At 42.4% G+C, this 24,776-nt stretch overlaps 1 protein-coding gene across 3 annotated transcripts in view; it reads left to right on the plus strand.

Moving 5' to 3' along the window:
- The first annotated feature begins 183 nt into the window (after positions 1-183).
- The window catches only part of LOC119022541 (adenylate cyclase type 6-like), a 38,481-nt gene continuing 13,888 nt past the window's right edge, over positions 184-24,776 (plus strand). For 2 of the 3 annotated variants that reach the window (XM_037103510.1, XM_037103512.1), the window contains exons 1-6: positions 184-494; positions 1,463-1,548; positions 4,175-4,398; positions 8,267-8,526; positions 8,641-9,580; positions 24,351-24,500. In XM_037103510.1, the coding sequence (XP_036959405.1) occupies positions 8,507-8,526; positions 8,641-9,580; positions 24,351-24,500 (1,110 nt within the window). In that variant the 5' untranslated portion in view covers positions 184-494; positions 1,463-1,548; positions 4,175-4,398; positions 8,267-8,506. Of the gene's footprint in view, positions 495-1,462; positions 1,549-4,174; positions 4,399-4,494; positions 4,636-8,266; positions 8,527-8,640; positions 9,581-24,350; positions 24,501-24,776 lie in introns of those variants that run through there. The other variant, XM_037103511.1, reaches the window with a different exon arrangement.

The following is a 24,776-nucleotide window of genomic DNA, read 5'->3' on the forward strand; positions in this document are numbered from 1 at the left end:
AAACTTTTTATGAGCTCAGGAATTTATAAATTGTAGGATGAACATTTAAGGGACAATGGCAAGGAAACTATTCTGGCCATGATTGAATGTTAAAAAGAAAATGACAAATTCCTGTTGCAATATAGCATCTGAACAGCTGAGCACCCTGCCTCTCGACATGACCCTCGAGGGACACCGTAGGCTGTTTATGTCAAGTGAAGAACAAAAAGTAACTTTGGCGAAATTCTAAAAACACGTTGACCTATAATTAAGAAAGCCAGAGCTCACTGATACGGTTTTTTTTTCAAGTAATTTCTCACTCTTGCAACTCTCACAAACTTATTTCCGGCAAAGAACGGACTTCTGTCGCTACTATCTTAAGTTAGCAAGCAGGTGTCCAGAGAGAAACAAATATCTATTAAAAACACCTGGAAACCCCGTGAATATTGGACTTGCATTTCTCAGGTGACCAGAAACACCGAGTGACCAGAACAAGGCAATGTTGCTCCGTGTCTGTGAGTATTTGAAATTGCACAATTATGTGCTAACACATCAATAAACAATTTTTAAGGCTAATTTTTTGTCAGGACTGTCAGCTTGTTTTAGGAGGTCTGCTGCCCCTAGTGGACAAGAATGAATAGATTCAGCTCATTTGAGCAGTAACACTGACTAAAATTACAATTTCCTGTCACTCTAAAATGGTCTTATTTAGCCAACTTGTTTGTTAAGTAGCAAATGTGACCCCCAACTGAAATGCTGACATTATTGCAGTAATTTAATCCAACATGAGCTGGTCAGAAAATAGCCTCAGTGGATAAGCTAACCACTTCTGGTTTACAATTTATGCACTTTTATTTATGCACTGCAAAATTGTTGTTTTTTTTGTAGGCTTATTGTAGTTTTATTTAATGTATGCTCGCTGTTAAACTGGGCCACACAGGTCTGGATGTGCTTTAACAGTCACAGGTACTTCATTGAACACAGAATTTGCTTGACATGCAGCTTTATTTATGTATTTATTATCAATTTTTTTACAAAGATTGTGGCATTAAAGAAGTATTCCACTGCAGGGAAGATGGCCCTTGCATTATTTCAGTTCTCTTTCCAGCAGAAAGATATAAGTCAGTCAGTAGTAGCCATTGTTGCCACACAGTTTAACGCCTTTCGTTCAACCTCACATCAAGTTCGTGTCAGTGGATTTATTTTTCTCTATCTTGAGTTTTAAACTGGAGATGTGGGTGGTGATTCTAGGCTGCCAGTGTGCCATCTTCCTTAGTAACAAAACCTGTCGCTCCAGCATCTGGGTAGAGTCCTGAATGGTCCAGCCTTCACTGCCCAAACGGCCTTACTGATCAGTCGAAGCTGTCTACCCTCCCAGTCCTCATTGCTAAAGTTGACAACCCTGCTACCATTTTCTTGCTTTATACTGTTTGTTTTTTTTCTCTCCTGGGTTGAGCGTGTCTTGATCTTGATCTTTGTCCAGGCTCCAAATCCCCACCATCACCCTGGCTCATTGGAGGGTGGACTGACTATGTAGCCCATGATTGTGATGTGGTGGTCCAGCCAAAGGTCAGACCTACACTGCTGACATGAAAGTATAAAATAAACAATAACACAAACACGTTGGAGCAAACTGGAGATGCCAGCTTATTTATTTTGGATCAAACATGCACAGCTGTCCACTAGATGGACACACTTTTCCGCCTGGTATTTGGACAGAGAGAACCACACACTACTGTGAAATCATAAACATTAACTGTAGAGCTAAAAAGCTAAATCTTTATTCTATAGATATATGTGAAGCAAGTGCAGACAGCCCATATGAAACTATGATAATGCAAGCACCTGAATTCACTGGGATGATATGGTTTGACAACACTGATTGGTGTTTTTGAGACTTACATTGTTAAGATTTTTTAAAAACTAAAAATTAAACACTTTGACCTAGTCTAAGTTTTTATATCAGCTCATTGATCGATGATGGGTTAAACTGAACCACTGAGCCCACTAAAGGCTTGATGTTGCAAACTACTGATGATCAAGGATGTAATCAGATTAAAATACTGCCCTCTCAGTCGAGCATTTAAAATCCTACATGAGTAAAAATACGTCAACTTCAGAGTTGAAAAGGTGATAACATAAAAGAATGAGATGATGAATCATATGAATGGTAGAAGCAAAAGAAAGTGTGCAAACATTGAATTTTAATCACTGCTACTTGTAAAAATCTGATAATTGAACCTATCCAAAAATAATTACCCCCCCCCCCCCCCAAAAAAAAACAAACAAAAAAACCCAAAACAAGATATTTACAAAAAACAAAAGGGATGTTTAAAACAAACAAATACAGACTAAATGTAATGGAGATAAACGGTACAATCTTAAATGCTAATCAGTAGAATATAGAAAATCTCAACTACAGAACAGTTACCACAAAATTGTACTTGAGTAAATGTACTTAGTTACTTTCCACTCCTGCAAACCTCTTGCTACCAGCTGATTGCATGTACTGCACTTCAGCCTGACAAGGTTTATTAACTCCGTTCAGTAAAGAAAAGTGAAAGTGGAGGCTGATTTTATTCTCCTCCACGTCGTTGTTTTTCCTTGTGAGAAACATGCAGGAGCTCACGGCTGCTGGTGTTTGACCGGCCCGGCTCGCCGCACACACGGCTTCACCTCTAGGGGGCGTGCCGAGTTACAAAAAAGTGGGAATGAGAGAGTGGTGTGAGCAACGGCGCGCCTGGACGAAGGAGAGCTGCATCAAAGCACCTAAAGTCACACTGCAGGATACCGGAAGTGAGTGCAATCCGATTTCAAAATAAAAGCAGAGACAAACAGCATCAGTGCAACAAATCAAAAGTAGATCCAACAAAATTAGATGTCCTGCTGTAACATAGAAATGTAAAGATTTCTTATTGTCAAGAGTCAATTTGCACTCTTTATAAACTGTTTTTTTTATTTTTATCGGTCAATAAGCAATAAAGACAGTGAGGCATGTGGGGGTCCTGTCTCTAGGACGTTGCCATGACTACTGGTCCTACTGAAAAAAACACTCCACCTTGGATTTTGATATTTGTGCTAAGCTAAGGCAGCTGATTGTAATCAGTGGACAGGCGTGTTATCATTGATCTTTTCATAGAGTGCCGAAATCATGCCCTCTCCGGTGGACCACTGTGGGACCTTATTTCTGAAAAATATTGTATGGTACTAAAAGGAGAATGACAAATAATTTTTTTTTATCCTGTTTGAACTGTGCCATGAAACACACATATGATGTTTGTCAATTTAAGAATGATTTTCTGAGTCAATAAATTTGCAGTTTAAAATGAATAAAAGACTTTTAAAATATGTAATTAGTTGTTGGCCATGTTTGTGTTGGTGACGTGTGCTGAGTGAGGCGATGGAGTTCACTTAATATTCTCACACAAAACTAGATGGTATTTTACTTTAATTACGGCAAAATGTGACTTTTCCGACTTCTGTAGAGAGCCTCATGGGACCCCATATCGGAAAAAATCAACTGCATGCATGATTTGTTTTGTTTTTCTATCAATTTAAAAGATTGCTTTCAAGAAAATTTCAAGTTAAGAAAATAACAGTGTGTCGTAAGTCAGATACCACCTAGTTTTATGTGAAACTGCTCTGTGACCTACACTGTCTCAATCAACATGGCTGCCAACTCAGCACTGAAAATCATGAACACAGATGAAAATCATAATACCTCCGGACATTTTGACAACTGCTGCTAAAGTACAGGGCCAGCTCTGCGCTGTTCAAGTTATATGTTTGGTGACCTTTCAACAAGACGACATCTCCAACAATTCATTAATTAATTCATTTGTTTTATGAAAAACTTAGTTTTTTTTTTACTTGAGAAAGTCTATCATTTAAATTGATGGACATCATATGTGTAGTTCATGGCACCACTCAAGCAAGAAATCGAAATATGAGTCATCTCTCTTAATTTACTACCATGTAAAGTTTTTCAGAAATACGGTCCCATGGGGCGAGTTCTATGGAAGGGGTGTGACTTCAGCAGATTGTATTTGCAACCTAAATGACAAAATGAGTATGAGACTAAATCCTACACATTTGAACCTTTTAAAGAAAATTGAACACTGTCGGTTTGTGGGGGGTTTAATTTGAAATTGCGAACCGGAAGTGTGATGTTTTTTTATTCCCCACGTCTTGACAGTGGTGCTTGGAGCCGAGAGGGTCAGGGGGAGGAGAGGAAAGGGAGTGGAGCGAGAAGACGACAGGAGGAGATCCACCACAGGGGTGACTAATTTAGACGGACCATCCTTGGACAGCTCGGCTACAAATGGTCCTCCACCCTGACCGCTCCGGCCGACAACCACACCGAGTCGGATCGTCTGCTGCGGTCCTGTCTGGGAACAGAAACCGAAGAAGATGATCTCGGTGAGTCCGTCTTTCTCACTGTAATTGCTGTTGCACACTGCAGGCCGACATATATAATATATGCTCTCCTGTCACACAAACGTCTCGGACGCTGTTGCATTGAGCCGTGGGCGCCTCCGCCACTTCTCTGTCAGTACACCGTCTCTCCCGGAGTGAATGACATAGCTGGCGACAGTTGCTGTAAGGCCTCCGCTTCACACTGGTGCTGCTGGTGCTGGTGGTGGCAAAGGATACACGGTCAGTACATGTAGACTACTGGCGGCCAAAAACGTGTGTGTGTGTGTGTGTGTGTGTGTGTGTGTGTGTGTGTGTGTGTTGGGGAAAGAGGATGAGCTGCATCACGGTGCGTTAACGTGTCTGATCACAGCTGACAGTCCTGATGGCTGCTAATAGGCTACATTCAGAGGCTGCATCTGATGCTCACAAGGATTCACATGAGCCGCAGTTCATCCCCGATAACTTCAAACTTCTCCATGTAAAAACCTCACATCACTACACCTCGGACGTGTCGGGCTGGTAGACGATGTGTGCCTTCGGAGCGTTATCCACTGCTAGTCGTCCATCCTGCTGACTGATGCTGAGGAATGTGCAGCAGCAGTAACGTGTGTGTGTGTGTGTGTGTATCTGTTTATTTACCCCCACACTCGTGTTTGTCAATACGCCAAATCCTGCGAGCCGTCGCTTTTGCTGCAAGCTGAAGGACATTTGCATTGAAATGCATCGCGCACAGAGGCGCGTTTGTGTCTTCACTTGGAGCGCTGGACGCAACGGAATGGTTTTATGGTCCCCGCTATGGCTGTCACATAGGCCATGATGTTATGTAACAAGAAGCCTACGCTGTTTGAATGCGGGCCCTCACGCACGGCCTGCCTGCCTGCCTGCCTGCCTGCCTGTGCATGGCATTCATACACCAGCTCGCAAACATATCATCCGCACATGATCCGGCAAAAGGACAGCGGGAAACGACAGATTATGTGTGCATTAAAAACGCGTTGCACACCTTTTTTTTTTTTTTTTTTTTTAATTTCTTCTGATTGCTTGATCTATTTTCGCATCTGTATCATCTGGGTGACACCAGAGAGCGGGAGAGAGAAGGGGAGGGAGGGAGGGAAGGAGGGAGATGCATGCACAGCCCCGGACCTGTCTAACTGGAACAAGCCCACAATGAACGGCTGTATGCTCGCTGTTGTGTGGCTTTAACGCCAGTGTATCGGCTGTCCGGTTGAAAATGTCCCCTAGGAATAGTCAGTCCCCCCCCCATGCCTTCCCCTTCCCCGCCCCCCCCCCCCCCTGCTCCTAACGCTAGTGGTGAGGAAACCGGAGAGTACAGCCAAGCACCATGCAAACACACACACACACACACACACACACACACACACACACACACACACACACACACACACACCAAGCGACTGGCAACACCGCGACGTTTGCGAGTGGGTACAAGCTGGTCGACCTTGTGCAGGGGAGTGAGGGACGCAGCCGGGGAGGTGGAGGTGGAGGGGAGGCGGAGGTGGGTGTGTATATGAGAGAGAGAGTGAGGGAGAGAGGGACGGGCTGGTTCTCCTTGAATCTCGTCGATCCGCTTGCCAGGGAGGAGGGTTACGGCTCGGACGTGCCAGAGAAAGCGCATGCAGGCGAGATATAGCGAGGAAATGCTATTTTTGCTTCAGCAACACAGCAGCGCGCCTCTCCGGTGAGAGTGCCGGTCGAGGAGGCGGCGGCGGCGGCAGGAGCGGCCGCAGCAGAGGCAGCAGGCGGCCGCGCTGCGTTTGCGCGTCTCTCCACTCACGGTGTGGAGCTCAGGGCGTCTGGAGGCCTGGGAAAGATCAGCTGGCAGCATTTGCTCAGGCATATGTGGACGTTTTGTAATTCACCCACTACTATAATGTTGTTATAAGAATGCTGTAGGGGTTATTGCAGTAAATACTGGAGTCACAAATCCTATAAAATGTGACCAGGTCAGCATAAACATCCAACTGAATTACAAAAGAAAAGACCATGCTCAGTCCATAGAAACCATTAGGGGAATGTCTTAGATATGTTTTTGTCCATAGGAGTAAAAGCACAGTGTGGCGTCATCACCTGATCTGACTTTTCCTCTCCTGATGCCATACCTCATCCTGCTTGTCTCCTGATACTGATTCCCAATCCGACATCTTTGCTCATTTAACATTTATCATTCTCCGACTCATTGGTGTCATTCTTTCGTAAGGTTAAACAGAAGGCAGGCAATTGCTGTGGCAATAATATCAGAGTCATAAAACTGACTGATAACAGAAACATGACAAAACTGTATTTTTGTCGGCAGTATATGCAGCTGAACAAAGATAAGCCTCTCTCTCCATTTTGCCAGCACCCAGAGCCTCTCACCGTTTTACCCACAAAAATCTGCCAAATGATTTAAAACATGTCATCTGACAGATTTTAGAGCTGTTGTGTAAACTGCAGATTGTACTTCCAAAGAGTATATTCGGATCAATATGGAAAGCCTCCCCTCTCTCACGGACTGACTGAGGGGCATCTCACCAAAGTGATCAAGGCCAAAATGTTTTCAGAGACATATTTTTGTGTACTGTTTAGATTTCACATAGTATTGTTTGTTACTAGCCATCTCACTGTTGCAAAAGAGGCTAATTGAACGTTCATGTCTTGTAAGATTGGGAAAATTCACGTTTGTTAATTTCTCAGTTTTATCTGGTCATGTAGTGCTAATTTTCAAAATACCTATGTCTTTACTACTGCACAGACAGTGCAGAGGGCCATCTGTCCAGCAGTGAAGCACTTTAATGTTGATTGGTCACGTTTGGTTTATACCCAGTCCACATAAGGACACTTTGTGCTGCTCGTACATAAAGAGTCAGTGCCATACATCCAAATGTGCCCAGCCCTCATTGCGCATATGCTAGCTAAAGATTACAAGCAATATCCATATGTCATATCAGACATACTTTTAACACAATCTGACGTCAAACGCTTTATATTTAATCTTGCTACGTTATATGTCATGTGTAACAGACAAGAATATTATAGATTATGATAAAATTGTCATTTTCTGGTGCTTACAGCGTATCTATTTATATTTCTGTTGGCAACACCAGACTCATATAATTACATGCATGTCTGTGATATGTATGTATGTTATGTAATGCTAGAAGGGAAGTATTGGTGACTTGATTTTCTTTCTAAACAACTTCGAGTTCAGTGCTGCAGGGCCCGCAGATCCTGACATGCTGTGTCTCCCATTACTGTCCCGATATTTGTCTTGACAGTGTCCTGTTGTCCAGTGGAGTTCATCTGTATTTATTACTCATCTTTTATCATTGATTATGATTAGAAACAGAGCTCAGAGGAGTCGTTCTTTATCTCCAGTCTGACTGACTCCAAAGTGCTGTTTGTTATGTTTATACCAGAGAGTGTGTTTTTTTGCACGGGGGGGTCAAATTGAGCCAGTTCTAGTTCACCTCAAAAAACTGAGCTATCAAGCTATTTTGAATCCTATCCTCCACCTCGGCCCCCTCCTCCTCCACAGTTTTCAAAGTAGCTTGTTCCTCTTCTATGAATCTGTCTCAGTTTTTAAACATTAGAGAAAAATCCCAACTGTGTTTATCGAGGAAATTTCATTTTATTTCCTGGCAAAAATGGGATGAAGGAGATCTTTTCTAACATGGTATTAAAAGACCTCAACATGAGTCAGGCCTGTTCATTTGCACCAACGAAAGACCCCATGTTACTATCATGATCTGATGTGTCTCACCTGATTTACTCACTACTTACATTTCAGACATGACACTGTCACAGATCAATCTGTGCACTGGCTCTCCTGTTTGTCACTCTACAGTCTGACTGTGTCTGATCTTTCTTGTAGACCCAGCAGAAGCCGTGGAGATAGGCCGGGCAGCAGAGACTGGTCTTCTCGTTAACCTTGGTCTCTGATCACTCGCTCTGGCACAAACATCTGGAGCTTTGCAGGCGACTTGTGCGCCTTTTGACCCAGTCCAGTCCTGTGGCCCTGCAGTGTGGCCTCTACAATACCCCTCCTCACTTCTTCAAAATTTTGTCCACGTGGATAAATGAGTGAACCGGCTGCAAGGGAAAGGGCTGGGACATGTACCAGAACCCCAACAGGTAAATGTACAACTCCTACAGGTGGATATAGTACGAAATGGTCCTCCCACATGGTAGCTGTTATCTGTCTTTCACCTGTTCCTGTGCTGAATGTTCCTCTCTCTGCTCACACAGAATGTCCTGGTTCAGTGGTTTCCTAGTTGCCAGAGTGGACGACCGCAAGACTGCGTGGGGAGAGCGCAATGGCAAGAAGTGCAAACGGAAGGGAGGCTCATCTCTCTGCAACCCGCGTTACATGAGCTGTCTGCGGGACCCAGATGCTATGGAGCCCCCCTCTGGAGCCCCCCTCCATCAGCACCACCGCGGAGGGGTGGCAGGGGCCATGGGAGGCGGGGGCAACTTCGGCGTCCGTTGCGGATGGCAGGAGGACCACTATGGCAAAAGGGGAGGGGCTCCCGGGGAAGGGGTGGGGCTGAAATCAGTCGACTTGGGTTTTGAGGATGGGGATTTGAAAGGGAGGAAAGGGGGATGTAATGGAGGAAGCGGGGACATGGGCGATGAAGGTCCCAACGGCGCAGCAGGGGTGGTGACGGCTGCAGACTGCTGGCTCAGGGTGGTGCGGGTGTTCCAGTCGAAAAAATTCCAGTCCCGCAAACTGGAGCGCCTATACCAGCGTTACTTCTTTAGGCTGAACCAGAGCTCCTTGACCATGCTCATGGGGGTACTTGTGATCGTGTGCGGCATCATGCTGACCTTCCACTGTGTCCACGCCGCCCCTCACGTGGCCTACTCGTCAGCACTGTCAGTGGCGATGGCGCTCTTCATGGCTCTAATGGTAGTTTGCAACCGTAATGGCTTCCACCAGGACTACATGTGGATGGTCAGTTACCTGGTGATCGGAGTCTTGGTGTTGGTACAGGTGTTCGGGGTGCTCATGGTCGCACCCAGGAGCGCTTCAGAAGGCATCTGGTGGTCGGTGTTCTTCATCTATATCATCTACACTCTGCTGCCTGTGAGGATGAGAGCGGCGGTGTTGAGTGGAGCAGTGCTGTCCATCATACATGTGGTCACCACCTGGCAGTTAAACCAGGAAGACAAGTTCCTCTGGAAACAGGTAAGAGACGCCTGATGACTGAATGTTTGACTCTTTGCTCCTCATGGTTGACCTGAACTGACACTGATGGTGAACAGGGCGGAAACAAATTTGACAGTTCTACATTCATTTTCTCTTTATTATATTATTTCTCAGACAGCACATGGGCATTTTATCCTGCAGTTCTGATTAACTCACAGACTCTTTGTGTGTTCTGTAGTGAAGCATTGTTCAAATCCTGGTAACTTTATTGAGGATTTGGAGTGACGAGGACTAGAACCAAACTCTTAGTGAGACATTTTGATACGGTGTAGCACCTGTTGTTTCAACACAAAGCATGTCTACATGACAGTAAGAAGAGGCAGTGGCTGTCTATCATAGTCTATGTCTAGTGGAAGTCATTTTGCAAATAAACATGATAAAAAAATATATATTCATCTTTCCATCTAGTTCAGCTGTGAAAAATCCAGCGGACTCAAAGCAACTGTAGCTTTTCTTTGTAGTCATGTTTCTGGCCACCTGATGAATGTAGCACCAATATTTGTTGTCTTTTAAGCTCTGTATTTGTTCTCCACCAACTCCAAACTCCAAAAACCAAAACCATTCATTATCTCACAATGTTGAAGTTTCCTTGATATTTACCATTTACCATTTACCTCATGTCTAAAATCCCCCCTCCCGTTTTACCGGTCTTCTCTAATTTGGTTCACTCACACATGCCTGACCCAGCACCACTAACAACAACAGAGCTTATATTCTGATGATAGGCATTTGTGACTCTATGACATAGTGTGATGTCACAAAGTCATGGAAGTAAAGGTGAGACTACTGACAAGGCATTCCAGGTGCAGTGTTTTTTGTGGGAGACCAGAGCTTCTGTTGGTGAGGACTTTTATGTTTTTACCCTCAGCTTCTTCTCTGACATGCACAAGAGCCTATATAAAAAACAGAAGGAAAGGGGAAAAAAATAAAAGGTCTCCGTTGAAGAAAGAGAGATAAAAATCCTGGATTCCTCCTTTTTGTTAAGTTAAGTCAGTGGGGTCTATTTTGGGCTGAAACCCATCCTTCGTTCAAGTTTTGGGGAAATCAGTTCAGTAGGTTTGTCTAATCCTGCTGAAGTCAAAAAACAACCAAAGAAATAAATGAACAAAATATATCCTTCATGGCGGAGATAAAAAACAAAAAAAACTACAAGTGTATAATTGTTGATGAGTAATTAAATACATCAGTAAAATGAATGTTGTGATATATATTGATAAGTTGCCACTGTAATTTGATTGAATTTGACAGATTGGTTGCGACACTACATGTTTGTGGACATTTAAAATGTCTCCTCTGTCAGGATGTTTATGATAGGGTGGTGTTATACCGTGTGAACTGGCTACGAAGCTGAAGCCGCGTATTTGTTTCTATACTGTGTTTTGTCACCATGTTGTATCTGCGTATTCACATGTACTTGGGGGCTTGTGGGTCTTGTTGTACAGTGTGTTGTTTGTGCGTCATGCCAAGGACCAAGGGGCTCGCTGAAGGTCAGTGGGCTGAATGAACCGGCCTGGCTGGCTTGCTGTGTGTATGAGTGTACGCCGTTGTGTGACAGTGGGAGAAGACCATGATATAAAGCAGTATCACTCAGGTCTCTGTGCTCTCACACAAGGGACGCTTTGTACTTTTCTCCAAGGGTGGGGTGACGGGGGTGAGCCCAAGGCGGGGGGAGGCAACAGTATGGTGGCTGCTTGCTTTCTGTACTGTCATAGCTGTTTTACAACTGTTGTGTCCTTGGGGGAAAGTTATGGGAAACATAATGGGAAGACCATAACGTGAAAACAATAGGGGGATATAGGACTTAATTATGACTCACTGATTGTCACTGTAATGTCTCTACCATTGCTGTCAGGAATGCATTCAGGATTCCTTTCATGTGTTTGTGGCAGAGTTTGTTCTCAGAAAACAAATAAGTCCCTTTGTCATCAATGAATTTGTCACAATGCTGTAATTGTTTATTATAAATTACAAAAGTACAGGACTAGATTTGGGGTCCGTGGGAACTCAGTAACCACTGTATGCTCTCCAACATCATGCATGATATACCATAGTGCAATCCATCATGGGCTCCAACATTGTTTGCAGTCGTTAAGTTGAATGAATGTCATGAGATAGCCACAGCCCGGCAATGCTGTTTATTCCTAAGGTCATTCATGTACTATGTGACACAGTAAAACAGTATCATCAATCACTGCTTCACGTTTGTGTGCAAGTATTTCCTCTTTCTCCAATAACTCATTAACCACACTTGGTTTCTGTTGGTGTTGATGGGTACAGGATCAGATAATAAAGATAAAGATGCAAATGTAGATCCTCTTTTCATTGCTGCAGATTCAAACAGTGAATTGAGAATGAGTCAATACAATGGAGTCAGGCGGTTAATATATTGGGACAGGAAGTATTTACTGGATGGCTCTAGTTTCTGTTTCATTCTAAAACATATCAGGGCTCCAGGTTGTTCAACGTAATGCATTAAGGACTTACATTCAAATGTGTTATGTGGTGCACCTAAATTAAATGGTTAGGCACATCATTGCAACCCACCACTGTAAACAGTAAGTCAGTAGCTTAACACTTTGTTTGTGTTAAACTTTTAATGTATTCATCCAAGTGTTCTGACTGTAATAAAGTCATAAGTATATTTGTCTTTCAGTGTTAATAATTAATAATTAAATAATAATATTATTTAATAAGTATAGCCAGACTGTCAGGGGCTTTAAAGGGTGAAAGGCCCTTGTATTATCTACACTTGTGTTCTAGTCTTCAGTTTAGTTGTAGTTCACTGTAGTTACTTTTTAATAAAATGTGTTTTGATTCTATTCTAAGTTTGACAACGTGCTTGAAAAAGCTCTCTCTCGCTCTCTCTCTCTCTCTCTCTCTCTCACACACACACACACACACACACACACACACACACACATGCACACATTACAGTATAATACCATACTTTTAGGCTAGACAAGACATTTATTTATTAACGTGAAAAGAAAGAAAACATAACATTAAGTGAAAACAGAACAGTAGTAAAAAAATAAAAATAGCTTGTTTAATTTATCTGAAAAACAAACAATTATCATAATTTCTTGGCCAAACATGCAACAATATAATCACAAAAATCTCATTACAACAGTTGAATGTGATTACTGTATGTCTGTGTATGACAGTGAGCATGAGTAATGGCATTATTTCAGGGTATTTATCCTGTTTTTACTCTCTGTCGTGGCCAGCGCAATCTTTCATGTAAGCCCAGAGGAAACTGGGGCCCTCACAGACATCTTGATGGTGTCTGTTTGCTATATGAGAAGTCTGTCTTGAAATTTATGGCCCTTAATCCCTTCAAACCTTTCAAAACACATGCAGTCCATCTGGTTGTTTCCTAAGCTGTATTGCTCTTGGCGTTGGTCGGTATGTGTGTTTTTGCAGCTGCGTACAGTAGAGCTAAGAGTCCGTTCTTCACTTTGAGTCTCTTATTATACGCACTCACTCCATAAACTACAGTATATATGGCAGGATTTTTTTGTTATTATAAAAGTGTTTTTTAATCGAGACGTTTTGTTACATGTGAGCTTCACTTTCTTATGTTTTTTGTGGCGCCACATCTGTGATCCTCCTCAGCTGAAATCAATTAGCCATACACATGTCCCACCCATCAATACACACGCACACACGTACACGCACACACGTACACGCTCACACACACACACACACACACACACACACACACGCACACACCATCCCATGCTTTGTTATGGTTGTCACCTTTTCTTCTTGTCTCCATTGAATGTTTGTCAGAAACGCTGCTGTTTGTTTTTCTTTTGGAAGCAACATCCCAAAACCATTGTCCCGCCTGTACGTGTGGGTGTCTGTTTGAGTGTGAATACTGACATGTACAGTACGTGCATCTCTCCGGGATTTAATCAGAAAAATGCACCGAAAAGCACGTTGTAGACACGTCATTCCTCTGGTTTGTCAATGAAATGTTTGGATTTTGTCACTGAAACTTCTCATTGTTACACATTCTTCACCACAGCTTTATTTGCTTTAGGCCCCCCCTTCCCCGACAATGGCTTTAGCATCGTTGTGTGGATGTTGTTGACACAAGTGCTGTGAGAGGTCAAAGACTGGTTCCTAAAAATACCCAGCCTTTGGCGTTTCTGCTAACTGTTGCGTCACATGGAACAGTCTTATCAGAGCCTGCGTCAGAGCAACAGGCAGGTCACTCTAACCCCATTTTCTCTGCATACACATGGGGCTGCGGTTTGTTCACATACCCTGAAACACTACACTGGTGTAGAGGTGGATACGGTGTATTCACAGATACTCAAATGGTTTATTAATCTTTTTCTGTATTTTAATGAAGCATAATGCATCTTTGACCACAGCAGAGATGGTGGGTTAAGCCCCTAAAAGCCCATTAAACAGCACAGAGGGTAAATCAAATGCCCAGACTTTAGGTCAGGGGACAGTCGATATGTTTCAGTAGTCTCCTTGTTGAGCTCCCACTAAGTGCTTAAAGTGTGTTTTTTTTAATTCAGTTGATAAGATAAGGCATTAGAGTTTAAATGATAAAATGCTGCTCTTGTAATATTGCTCTGAATTTATCCGCAAGCCCACTATGGTCTCACGTCAAACTTTCCAAGTGGCTGTTTACTTAATTTTCACATTTCCTGGATGTTGGGCAGAGAATAAATGCATGTTAGTCAGATCTCACGCTGTATCAGCTGTTCACAGTTTCACAGCAGCTCCCAGTGCCGCTGTAATAACCTTGTGTGCATCACACATTGAGATGGAAAGACTCGTATCCCAGCGGAGGAAGTGTCAGCTCGTGACAATCACCTGTGCGAAGCTACAGCTATAGAATAAGACACCCCCTGTATAAGCGAGGGAGGAGGCAGCGAGGCGGTGTGATCGGAGGAGAATCCGATATTCTCACCACGCAGTCCTTCTACAGCCTCCTTGATAAATAATTTGTGTGTTTAACGCGGCAGCAGCATTTTAACGAGGATACCTGTCACATGTATGCTTTGCTCACGACCAGGATGGGTGCTGACTGATGGGATCCAACACACACACACACACGTGCACACACACACACACACACACACTCACACACACACACACACACACACACACACACACACACACACACACACACACCACAGCTTCACTCAAAGAATCCACTGTAGGCTGCAGTGTATCAAAGATCCAAGCACTGATGCACCTGAATGTGACATGATCCCTCATTATGTAATCGTTTCTCTTTGTAAATACATTTCACTTGTTTGTAGTTGCCTGTTTCTACTTGTATGAGCATTAAAAAGCACACACACACACACACACACACACACACACACACACACACACACACACACACACACACACACACACACTCCACACAGCCACACATACCACTGCCGCCAATCAGCCAGTCTGTAGACCAATAAGAGCGCTGGAAAATCAGTTTAGCATCACTTCTGAGAATGATGGGGAATAAACAGCATTGCTAAGTGTCTCCCTCAGTGCTCGTGTTCAGTCGGTCCAGCGGTTGCCATGGAAACAACTACGACTCAAGCTGCCGAGACCCAGTTCAGCTTGCCTGGTGTACAGTGTGGTAACCGTTGCTTCAAGTAAAGACATAAAAAAGAAGAAGGAGAAAAAAAAAATCAGGTCAAAATTGATTTCTGCTGTTCACTTCTCCTTCTGAGAATCTGAAAGCTGGAGGGGCGGTTGTTGTTGGAGGGGTCCAATCTTTGTAGACACTCTGCTGCATGTGCTACACGGACAGATTGTCGCTTTGTTTTCCTCCCCCCCTACTGTCGAAATGAGACAGTCCATAATTAAACATGGCGATGACAGAGAAGAGGTCATATGAGTGGAGGTGGTGGGGAGTCGAGAGGCAGGGATGCACAGGATGTTGTTCGCCCGTTGTCTGATTCAGGGAAGCTTATCTCTCCTCAGCTTGCTATGACTCTGCATGTTTGGGGCCCCAATAACGTCGAGACAGTGAAGGATGTGTTTTCTTTTATAGCTTTTTAAGGAAAGCTCGATTGTCTTCAGTGACTGACCTTGTATGGTTCTGTTATTTATGAGTTTTCTTTCTGCCAGGGATATTTTTTTTGTGTGTGTGTTAATTACAGCTCCTTAACATTCCTCTAATATTGACACAACTCATCCAGGCTCACAGCAGTTGTACTTGAACCCGTCTGTCCGCAGAATGGAGAGCCTAGCGTCCTTGCAGGGGTCTCAAGCGTTCCGGAAAACTTGGTATTATTGTGGAGAAGGTTTTTAATTCTCCCAAACTTCCTTTTTTTTTTTTTTTTGCAGATTGTGTTCTTTAAATAAGAACAGAATGCCAGAATACTTTAATAGTCACACTCTCTCCACAGTTGTCACACCTGCCTGTTTGCCAACAGAAATGTGTGTGGTGTGTAGTTTTTCATTGTTTTCCTTGCACGTCCCCGTCCATGTTAGCAGAAACATGAGGCTTAAGGAGTTTGAACATGGCCAGTATGTACAGATCTGTTCACAACTGGGCTGTACATTATTTATGTAACATGTTTGGTCTTGTGTTTCAGTGCAGGGCCTCTAAAATACTCAAAGATCTCTCAAGCGGCTGAAGGAACTGCAGAAAAGCCAACAGAACTATTGATAGAAATGTATGTGCCATCCGTCATACTTTTATGTTAAAAGATAAGAAAAATTGTTTCCTCACTTATCCAGAAACAAATAGCAGCAGCGATAGAGGAGCAAGAGCTTTTTGGGTTGAGTGTTTGTTGTAATGAAATGTATTGTGACTGGCTTTCTGAATACACTTTGGGGAGCAGAAACAATCGCCACACATTTGCATCATTTCCTGTTTTTAAAAGAACACCGATTAATCAGCTAACCACATTCTGCTCTTTTGTAGTTTATGTAATGCATCACACATTTGTTTAGATTTGTATATTTTCACTTAAATACACAAAAACATACTCCACTTCCTACATAGATTACAAGATTAAAGCCGCTAATGCAGTCTACAGTAAACTGTGTCATAAATTGGACTGAGTTAGTTGACTAGAGGGAAAAATCTAGATGTTTTATCATCTACTGTTGGAACAAATCTCACGCAAATCATTTTTGGATCTACTTTAAGTGAAAGGCTCCGAAATCAGTTTATATTTTCTGTAAATGACTTTTAAGTCAAAACAACTCTGTGTTTATTACCAGGAACAATCGGATCTGAGCAATGTTATGAAAAGATTTCCATGTTAACCTTCAGTATAATTTGTCTTTTTTTTTGTTTCTTTACTATAAATAGATAAGTCTTTCCTTGTGAAAAAGGATATTTGTCTGATCCATATATCCATGATATTTATCCTAGTCAGTTTCCGCAGTATTTTTCTTCCCTTGGTATGTGTGTACATAAAGATCTGTGTTGGGAATCCAGAGACTGTCTGAGTAAATAAAATATAAACCAAAAGTCTACACTGCGATGAATACACCTTTGAAAATGAGAAATATATAATTGTAATTAGAACAAATGGAAATTAAAGGAACTGAAGAATTAGTAAATTCGAACATAGGAGCAAAATTCTTACGTTTTCTGCCTTCATGTCACAATGGTGCAGTCTTGTTTGGTTTAAGTGACACAGCTTCACGTCAGTCATGATGACAGATTCTAGAAACTAAGAATACCTTTAAACAGTTTGATTGATGTTGTCCTGGAAATGTCCTGGAAAACGATTTCCTGAGAAAGGGGAAAAAAAAAAATCTGCTCTGCTGTTCATCACAAATTACAGACATGAGAAGACTAGACAATTGATTGTGCTCTAAAATGTTTTGAAAAGATTGATTTTCATGTGAAGTTTTTACCCTGTGAGACACATTACGTCTGTGTGTAGCATGTCTCAGTTAGACGCACACCTCCAGACAGTGTATGGACCTCAGTGAGGGAGCAGAGTGAGCAGGCGGGGCCTGACTCTTTATCTGTTGATGTGGTTCTGGTCATTTCAGATAAGGGCAGTGCGAGCTGTGTGTAGACATGAGGCTCAGGCTGAGTACACAAACCCAGCAGCTGCCTGGCACCGCACACATACACACGGACTCTTTCACAAAGGCTGAGAGTGACAGTGAGTGCGAGGCAGAGCAGGGGGGGAGGCAGGAAAAAATAAATGAAATGAAAGTATATGGAAATAAATAACCAACGCTCTCAAGGAAAGATAAGGGGCAAAACCTACCGGGGAGACTCTTACGGTTTGTCACGAGTAAAGCTCTGTCATTGTGTTTGGGGGGGGTGCTAGAGTGTGTTTTACAGAGCCTGATCTAACACAGATGCTCTAAGGAGTTCCAGATGCTCCTCAAAGGCCGATGAGCTCTGACTCGCACTTTCGCTGGCCCCGGTTCAACAAAAATATCCCATCAGTCACTGCTCCCTCTGGGAAAAGGTCTTATGAATTCAGTGTCTTGTTCCTCACGTAGTTTTCTGGACCGTATTGTCCAGCTAAATGGTTTTTTCCATGTCAGCATGAAATATTGTTCCCAGTGTATTTAAAAGACCTCAGTGGGCTGGGACATTTGAAGTTAAGCAGCGCTGAAAGGATTAGTCGATTAATTGACAGGTCCCCCTCCCCAAGTCATAGCTTAGCAACCGTAACCAGGCACAGTAGACATGTCAAGTTATTTCCTCTTGTTGAGGCGGTGCACATGTGGGTGATAGTAGTATTCAAGTGCTACTTATAGAATAAAGGCTCATTTATGCTTCGATGTAACCGTCACTGCCCTCATACGACCATGCAGCCTTCACGTTGACATGAATGTTAAGCAATACAACCACTGGAGGGCGGCGCTCAGACTCAAATCAATAACGCGTGGACCTCCACTTTTCCTTCACTGCCGTCCAACTCCTATTCATCTCCCATCCAGCCTCCTCCCAGCAGAGTGGCCTACTCTGATTCTGCATGTTATGTGGATCAAGTCCCTGGTTAAAACAGGGCATTACTACTCAGGTCCTCAGTCAGATCCCCCCATCGTCTTAATTTCAGTCACTTTTAGCTTTAAAGAACCAAGATGGTGACGGCTGTGATGGGTATTCAAAACTATAGTCCATAAACCAATTGGTGACGTCACAGTGGTTCTGTCCACTATTTATTTTACACTCTGTAGTGCTACTTCCAGAACAAGAGTTAACATATCATTAACTCACCACAGTTTATTGCGTCCTTCCTTATTACAAGCACATCCACTGTGTGGAAGCAGCTGCTCCTGGAGGCTATCAAAGCTAATAACAGTGGGTTTGGGGAAGTTTAAAGTCCAGCAATAACTGAGAAGGTGCTGCTGGTTAGTTCTCGCCCTCGTAAGCTTTTCAACTTGTGAGGATCCTGACTTTTAACCTGAGACATGCGGTCTTTTGTTTTGTGTTGTGTTGTAACTACACAACAGTAGCTAATAGACGGAGTCTTGTGACATTTTACATAGCTAAAAATTAACGTATGAAATAAGAAAATAGAATTAATGATAGTGCGAACAATTAGTTGGCAAGAGCCAGAACATGCTGCGAATACAGTATGTTCTGACAGTGGTATGTCAGTGTAACAAGCCTATAAGACAAACTCATCTGCCCACCCGTCAGCTGGTCCCCACGCTGCACCTTCCTTGAACCTGGGTGGGGGACTGCAGGTCTTTGGAGGGAGGCTGAGGAATGTGGGTGATAGTTGCTAAGTGAAAGCTGCGCTGCCATCTCTGATAATTCACAGTCTCCGTGGGTGTGAATCTCGGTACAACACTAAGCAGAACCTTTCACAAGACTGAGAAAGAAGCACGCACACTCACACACACACATGCACACACACACACACACTCACATACAAACACAGAGAGAGAGAGTCTTTTCAATAACACTGAGTTATATATAAAATCACCCCCATCATCACATCTCCATCTTCCACGCATAAGAGGTGTATAATGACTGCTGGCTTCAAAATGAGCTCTCTGACGGCAATATTAAGTCGGGAAAGTGAACATAATACCTGCATGCATGTTACAACAAAGCATGTTTTTGCATATCAGCAACATTTAATCTGACTGACTGACCATAAGAAAAGTCTGTCTGGGGAAAATGTATCCAGTTGATTTTTTTTCTGTCATACAGCTAAACTAAAGGGGTTTAAAGTGTAGATTACATGCCCTTGGTCATTCTGTTTTCCATTCACCGAACTTTACATTCTGTCAATTACTTATACAGGTGTAGTGTCAGGTTCCTGGGGAAAATCCTACCTGGCCTGCTCATTTTGTGCATTTGCATGCACATGCACGCACAGAGACATAAATACACCTTCCTGTGATCAGTGTCAGGTGATGGCCGAGTATTGTGCCATGCAAAAATGCTGAGAAAAAAGAAAAGAGACAGCTGGCTAAAATTCTGCACTGTACGGAAACCTCAGACAGTTTGATTAAGATTGTTTGGTTTGAAATGGAATTGGCTTGTGAGTACTGACTATTAGTCACATCTGACTGTCTGCTTTGGATTGTTTGGTTACTTCCTTGCACAGACAGACTAGCTTTCTTTTTATGCAATATTCAAATCGCAAAAGCTGATTTTTTTGATAAAGATATTGTCTTCTTCTTCTTCTTCTCCTGCCTTGCTTTGTATAATCATCTCTGTTAATCACCTATAATTTCATTAGAAGCTGATAATCTATAATACTAATGTCCCATTATTGGGCCAATAATTTATATATACTGTTTATGTTATATATATTGTGCATCTCTACACATGTAATAATAGATTTTGTTGCTTACATTTGACCAACTTTTCAGATGGTTTACTGTTAGCAAACAGTTGTGTATTGACACATCCGTTACAGAACAAAACGCCTTTTATTTTAGGTTTCTGGCTTTTCATTCATTTAAATCCAATATTGTTTGAGCTCTGTTTTTCATCCTTCTCCTTGAAATATCTGCCTGTATAGCAGCTAGATGCTCCACTGTGTTCATTAATCGCTAACTCTGTCCGTCTGCCATGTGGTGCTGAGTAGGCAGCATAGCAGTGTTGATCCTAGAACATCATAATTAATCTTGTTCCAGGATCATCATTTCAACTTACGAAACAGTGACAGTTTCTGTGTCTGTACAGTTTTCTCTCTCTGTTTTTTTAGGTGAATGCATCAAAAATACTTGGGACAGGTTCAAAAATAACTTTGTTTAACATGTTTTTACATCATAACTTATCTCATCTGTGTATTTTTCTTGTCTTTTCCCCAAAGTCTCCGAGCAACAACATCACAAAACATAATTTGACCTGGTACACTGCATTTGCGTCCCTCTTGTAGGATGCTCCGTATTCTCCCACATTGCTCTCTCTTCCACAACACTCTTCTCCAGTCTGAAATGGTGCCTGATGGCCTTAAAAGTCAATGTTTATAGACTCACTGTCAGGACCACAGACTTCCTGCTTAAGTAAATGACTGCTGTGCTAAATCCATCACAAAGGCGGAGAAAAATTATAAATAAAGTTTCTGAATGTTCCATTAGCTCCCCCTCTCATCCTCTCCTGCTCGTCCAACACAGAGACAGTAGCTTCAGAGTAGATTCATTAAGTTTAGAGCAGCGTTGTGTTGCTGCTGGGGCAACACTAATGATGGACAGGTGGATGTTATTGTAGTGTTTGCCACTTTTATATTTCGGCATCTGTCTTCCCTGCTTAAACAGCATGACTCTAGGAACGCAATCAGTAGACTTGTTGGTCCACCAGAATGAAATAGCTCAACTTTTTGGCCGATTACCATGAAATACTGTACAGACATTCATGGTCCCCATCTGGATGAATCACTATAATCTATTGATCCTCTGACTTCTTTTAGCACCATCACGCTTTAGTTTATGACCAAATGCTTGAAAAACTAATGACATTCCCATCAGCCTCAACTGTCATGTGAGTTTTTTAAGAATTACCTGTTGAGGACCAACCAGGGTTGCAACATTGAAATGTACTATGTTGGAGGGAATTTAACCACAGGTTTTAACCTCACTATGGAGGCATTTTAGGTATGCAACAGACTTACCTGTTAGTATAGAGGTGGTGATTTATTCAGAAGTGTGTCCTCAGAGCCATCATCATTTATTGATTAAGCCTGCATATCCGCCCTGAGCTGTTTGGAGGCTTTTTGTGGCAAAATACATTTTAAATCTACTGTATGTTGTGCTGAATCGCCAGTATTAGTGCTGTTTTGCCTGTCCTGTCTAGATCAGTGCAGCTCTTACATAATGCCATTTTGATATCCAGGGATTAATAAGCTGAGGTCCTCTCCACAGACTGGCTGGCTGCTTCCATCATGTCACCCCCAGGGGGAAATGACGACTGCTTTTATGGCAAAAAACAAAACAACTATGTGATTTTTCCAGTGACGTGATGTTCACTTCCTGTTTTATTTTAGTCTTCATAAACCGAGCGTAACCCTTTTAGCAGGCCGTAATCATATTGGTAACTCAGTCATGAACCCTACCTACCGTCAGTGAGCAATGACGATTACAATGCAAAGTGGTACGATTACACCAAACCAGCACAGGAAAGGCCGGTCTGAGTGATGAGTTTGGATAAACGAGCGTGTTGTTGAGCAGAGGACAGGTGCAGCGGCCTGGCACTGGGAGTGTGTACAGCACAGGTAGCAGGTAAAGGCTGCAGAGTAGAGCCCCTAAAGAGGTAGAGTGCTGTTGCGTAAACACAGGACCTTACTGTGTACTCTGTAAACCCACTAGCCCTTGCCCTCTTGAGAAAAGCAAGCAATTAGCTTGAGCTTGTGAGCTCAGACACATGTAGCATGATACGAATGCAGAGTGAATCTGGAACGATAAATACTTAAGAGTAGCTGAAGCTCACTGCATGTGCGGAGAGAACACATATTCACAGACTGACGGGAGGCGTTCACCTGCTCATGACCATTGTGCTGCAGAGCTCACTCTGGTCTCCTGGCTGTTTTTTGCCTGATCAGTGAGAGTAATGTAAACAGAGCTGAGCGCTCAGAGCCATCTGCCTAATGTCACTGTGGCCCATATTTGTCCTGCCCTCTCTCGCTCTCTCTCTCTCTCTGTTTCTCTCTCTGTTTCTCTCTCTCTCTCTGTCCCTCTCGTCATCCCCGCATTGTCTTTTCCTTCCTCGTCCTGCTCCTTACCACTCATTTCCTTCCTCTCCTCAACATCTGTCAGTCTTCCATTTTATCTCTGTTGTCCCTGTTCTATTTTTTACCCCCGCCCCTTATTTACTTTCTTTTCAGCTCCTCTGTCCATTACCCATCTGTTTCTATTCCTGTGTCTGTGATACTTCATAAACTATGTCACCTTAAGGCACCTTTACCCCCCATTGCTTTTCCTATAATTCCTTGGTAACCACCTTCTGTATTTCCAGTCACTCATGCTCTTCTCCTAATATTATAACAGTAAGCAAGATGTTTTTGTAACAAGTGTTCTATATTTATCATCTTGCTCACCTTTCCTGTACCATGTGCACTATATTAACATCAGATATGTATATATGTAAAGATACATGCAGACCTTTCTCTTCCTCAACATTTTTAAAGGCTGAAGTGAAATGCAACAAATACTCCGTTACTGTACTTAAGTATATTTTTTAGGTATCTGTGCTTTTTTTTACTTTAACTTCCTACATTTTGACACAGAAGTCTGTACTTTTCTAATCCTTACATTTTTACCCAAGGATTGTTACTTTAGTTTGAATGACTTTGAGGTGAATGATCAATAAGTTTTATTTACATAACAAGATGGAAATAGACAGAGAAGGAGACTTGAAGGGGGAGAAAAGGTGCAGGGATTCTACCCTCTGCCTGGAATTACTTATTTCTTAATCAAGATGCTTTACCAACCCAAAATGTCTGTATTTGATATCCAGCAAATGAGACTCCATAATCAACTGCTCAGGTCTTTCTGAGGTGTTTACGAACAGCTCAGACAAATCCTACTGACTCTACATTTAAGTTTAATACTCTTTGAATTACATTAATATGACACGATGTTCAGTTAGTGTTGCACAGAAAGGCTAAAGTTGCTTGTCGATAGAGTGTTTAAATGTCGATTTATGTCAGATTATGTGCTGACTGTGTGGTGAATCGAAGCACTCCTGTGTCAATATAAAAAAGTACATGAGAGCAGAGACACATCATCGGCTCATGTTATCCCGCTGCGCTTTAAAAAAACAAAAAAAACAAAACGTTTTGGTTTGTGTGTGGGTTTGTGTCCTTATTTTCCTTGGTCGCCAAAGCTCTAAATTGTTTTTCGGTAGATGTGTCTCAAAGTGTGATCTCGGACCAGAATTGGACTGACGACCAAAGATTTTATCACATTCTTCTCATTACTTTCGTCTCAGATTGCCCAAAACCACACAGGGGCCATAATGCACAAACTGTATGCTTTGAGTGTGAGAAAGGAAACAGAAATGTTTTAGAAAAGAGGTAAACAGATGCCTCTAGTATCATAATTTAACCCTTAGAAAGTGCAATAAAAGCCTTTCACCAGTTCATGTTTTTTATGTCTGTTTATGTTATATGAATTTTCCTGTAAATTCGAGCACTTGAGATGTCAGTCAGTCTCCAAAGTTATCATGTATTTACACATTAGAAATGTGTCTCACGTTTTGCTTCATGAAACCATTTTTTCCTGGAAGCAGCAACAGCAACATTCAAACATTTGACGAGTTTGATGAGAAAGTTCAGCCAATGTTTGAATCAAACAGAGCTTCTCCCTCCTCTCTTTTCTCCAGGTGAGTGCTAATGTCCTGATTTTCCTGTGCACTAACATCATTGGAATCTGTACCCACTACCCCGCTGAGGTTTCCCAGAGACAAGCCTTCCAGGAGACCAGAGGATACATCCAGGCCAGACTACATCTGCAGAGGGAGAATCAGCAACAGGTACACATGAGCCCATATGTATATACGATGGCATCAGTCAGAATATAAGACAGCAGCATTTGTTTTTGGAAAATTCCTTATTCACAGGACTTAAGGCCTGTGTCAACATAGTGCTTTGCCTTTTTTGTCTGGCCCTGAAACTTTTCTTTTCTAAGAAATGAAACATGAAGAACTTGAAGTGCATACACTTATTCAGCTTGTCCAAGTTTGTTTTAAAGTGCTGCTAATTCCTTATACACCACTTCCATACTCACACACTCCCCTGTCAGGCTGCGA

This window comes from Acanthopagrus latus, chromosome 7 (assembly GCF_904848185.1).
Source record: "Acanthopagrus latus isolate v.2019 chromosome 7, fAcaLat1.1, whole genome shotgun sequence".
NCBI classification, from domain to species: Eukaryota; Metazoa; Chordata; class Actinopteri; order Spariformes; family Sparidae; genus Acanthopagrus; species Acanthopagrus latus.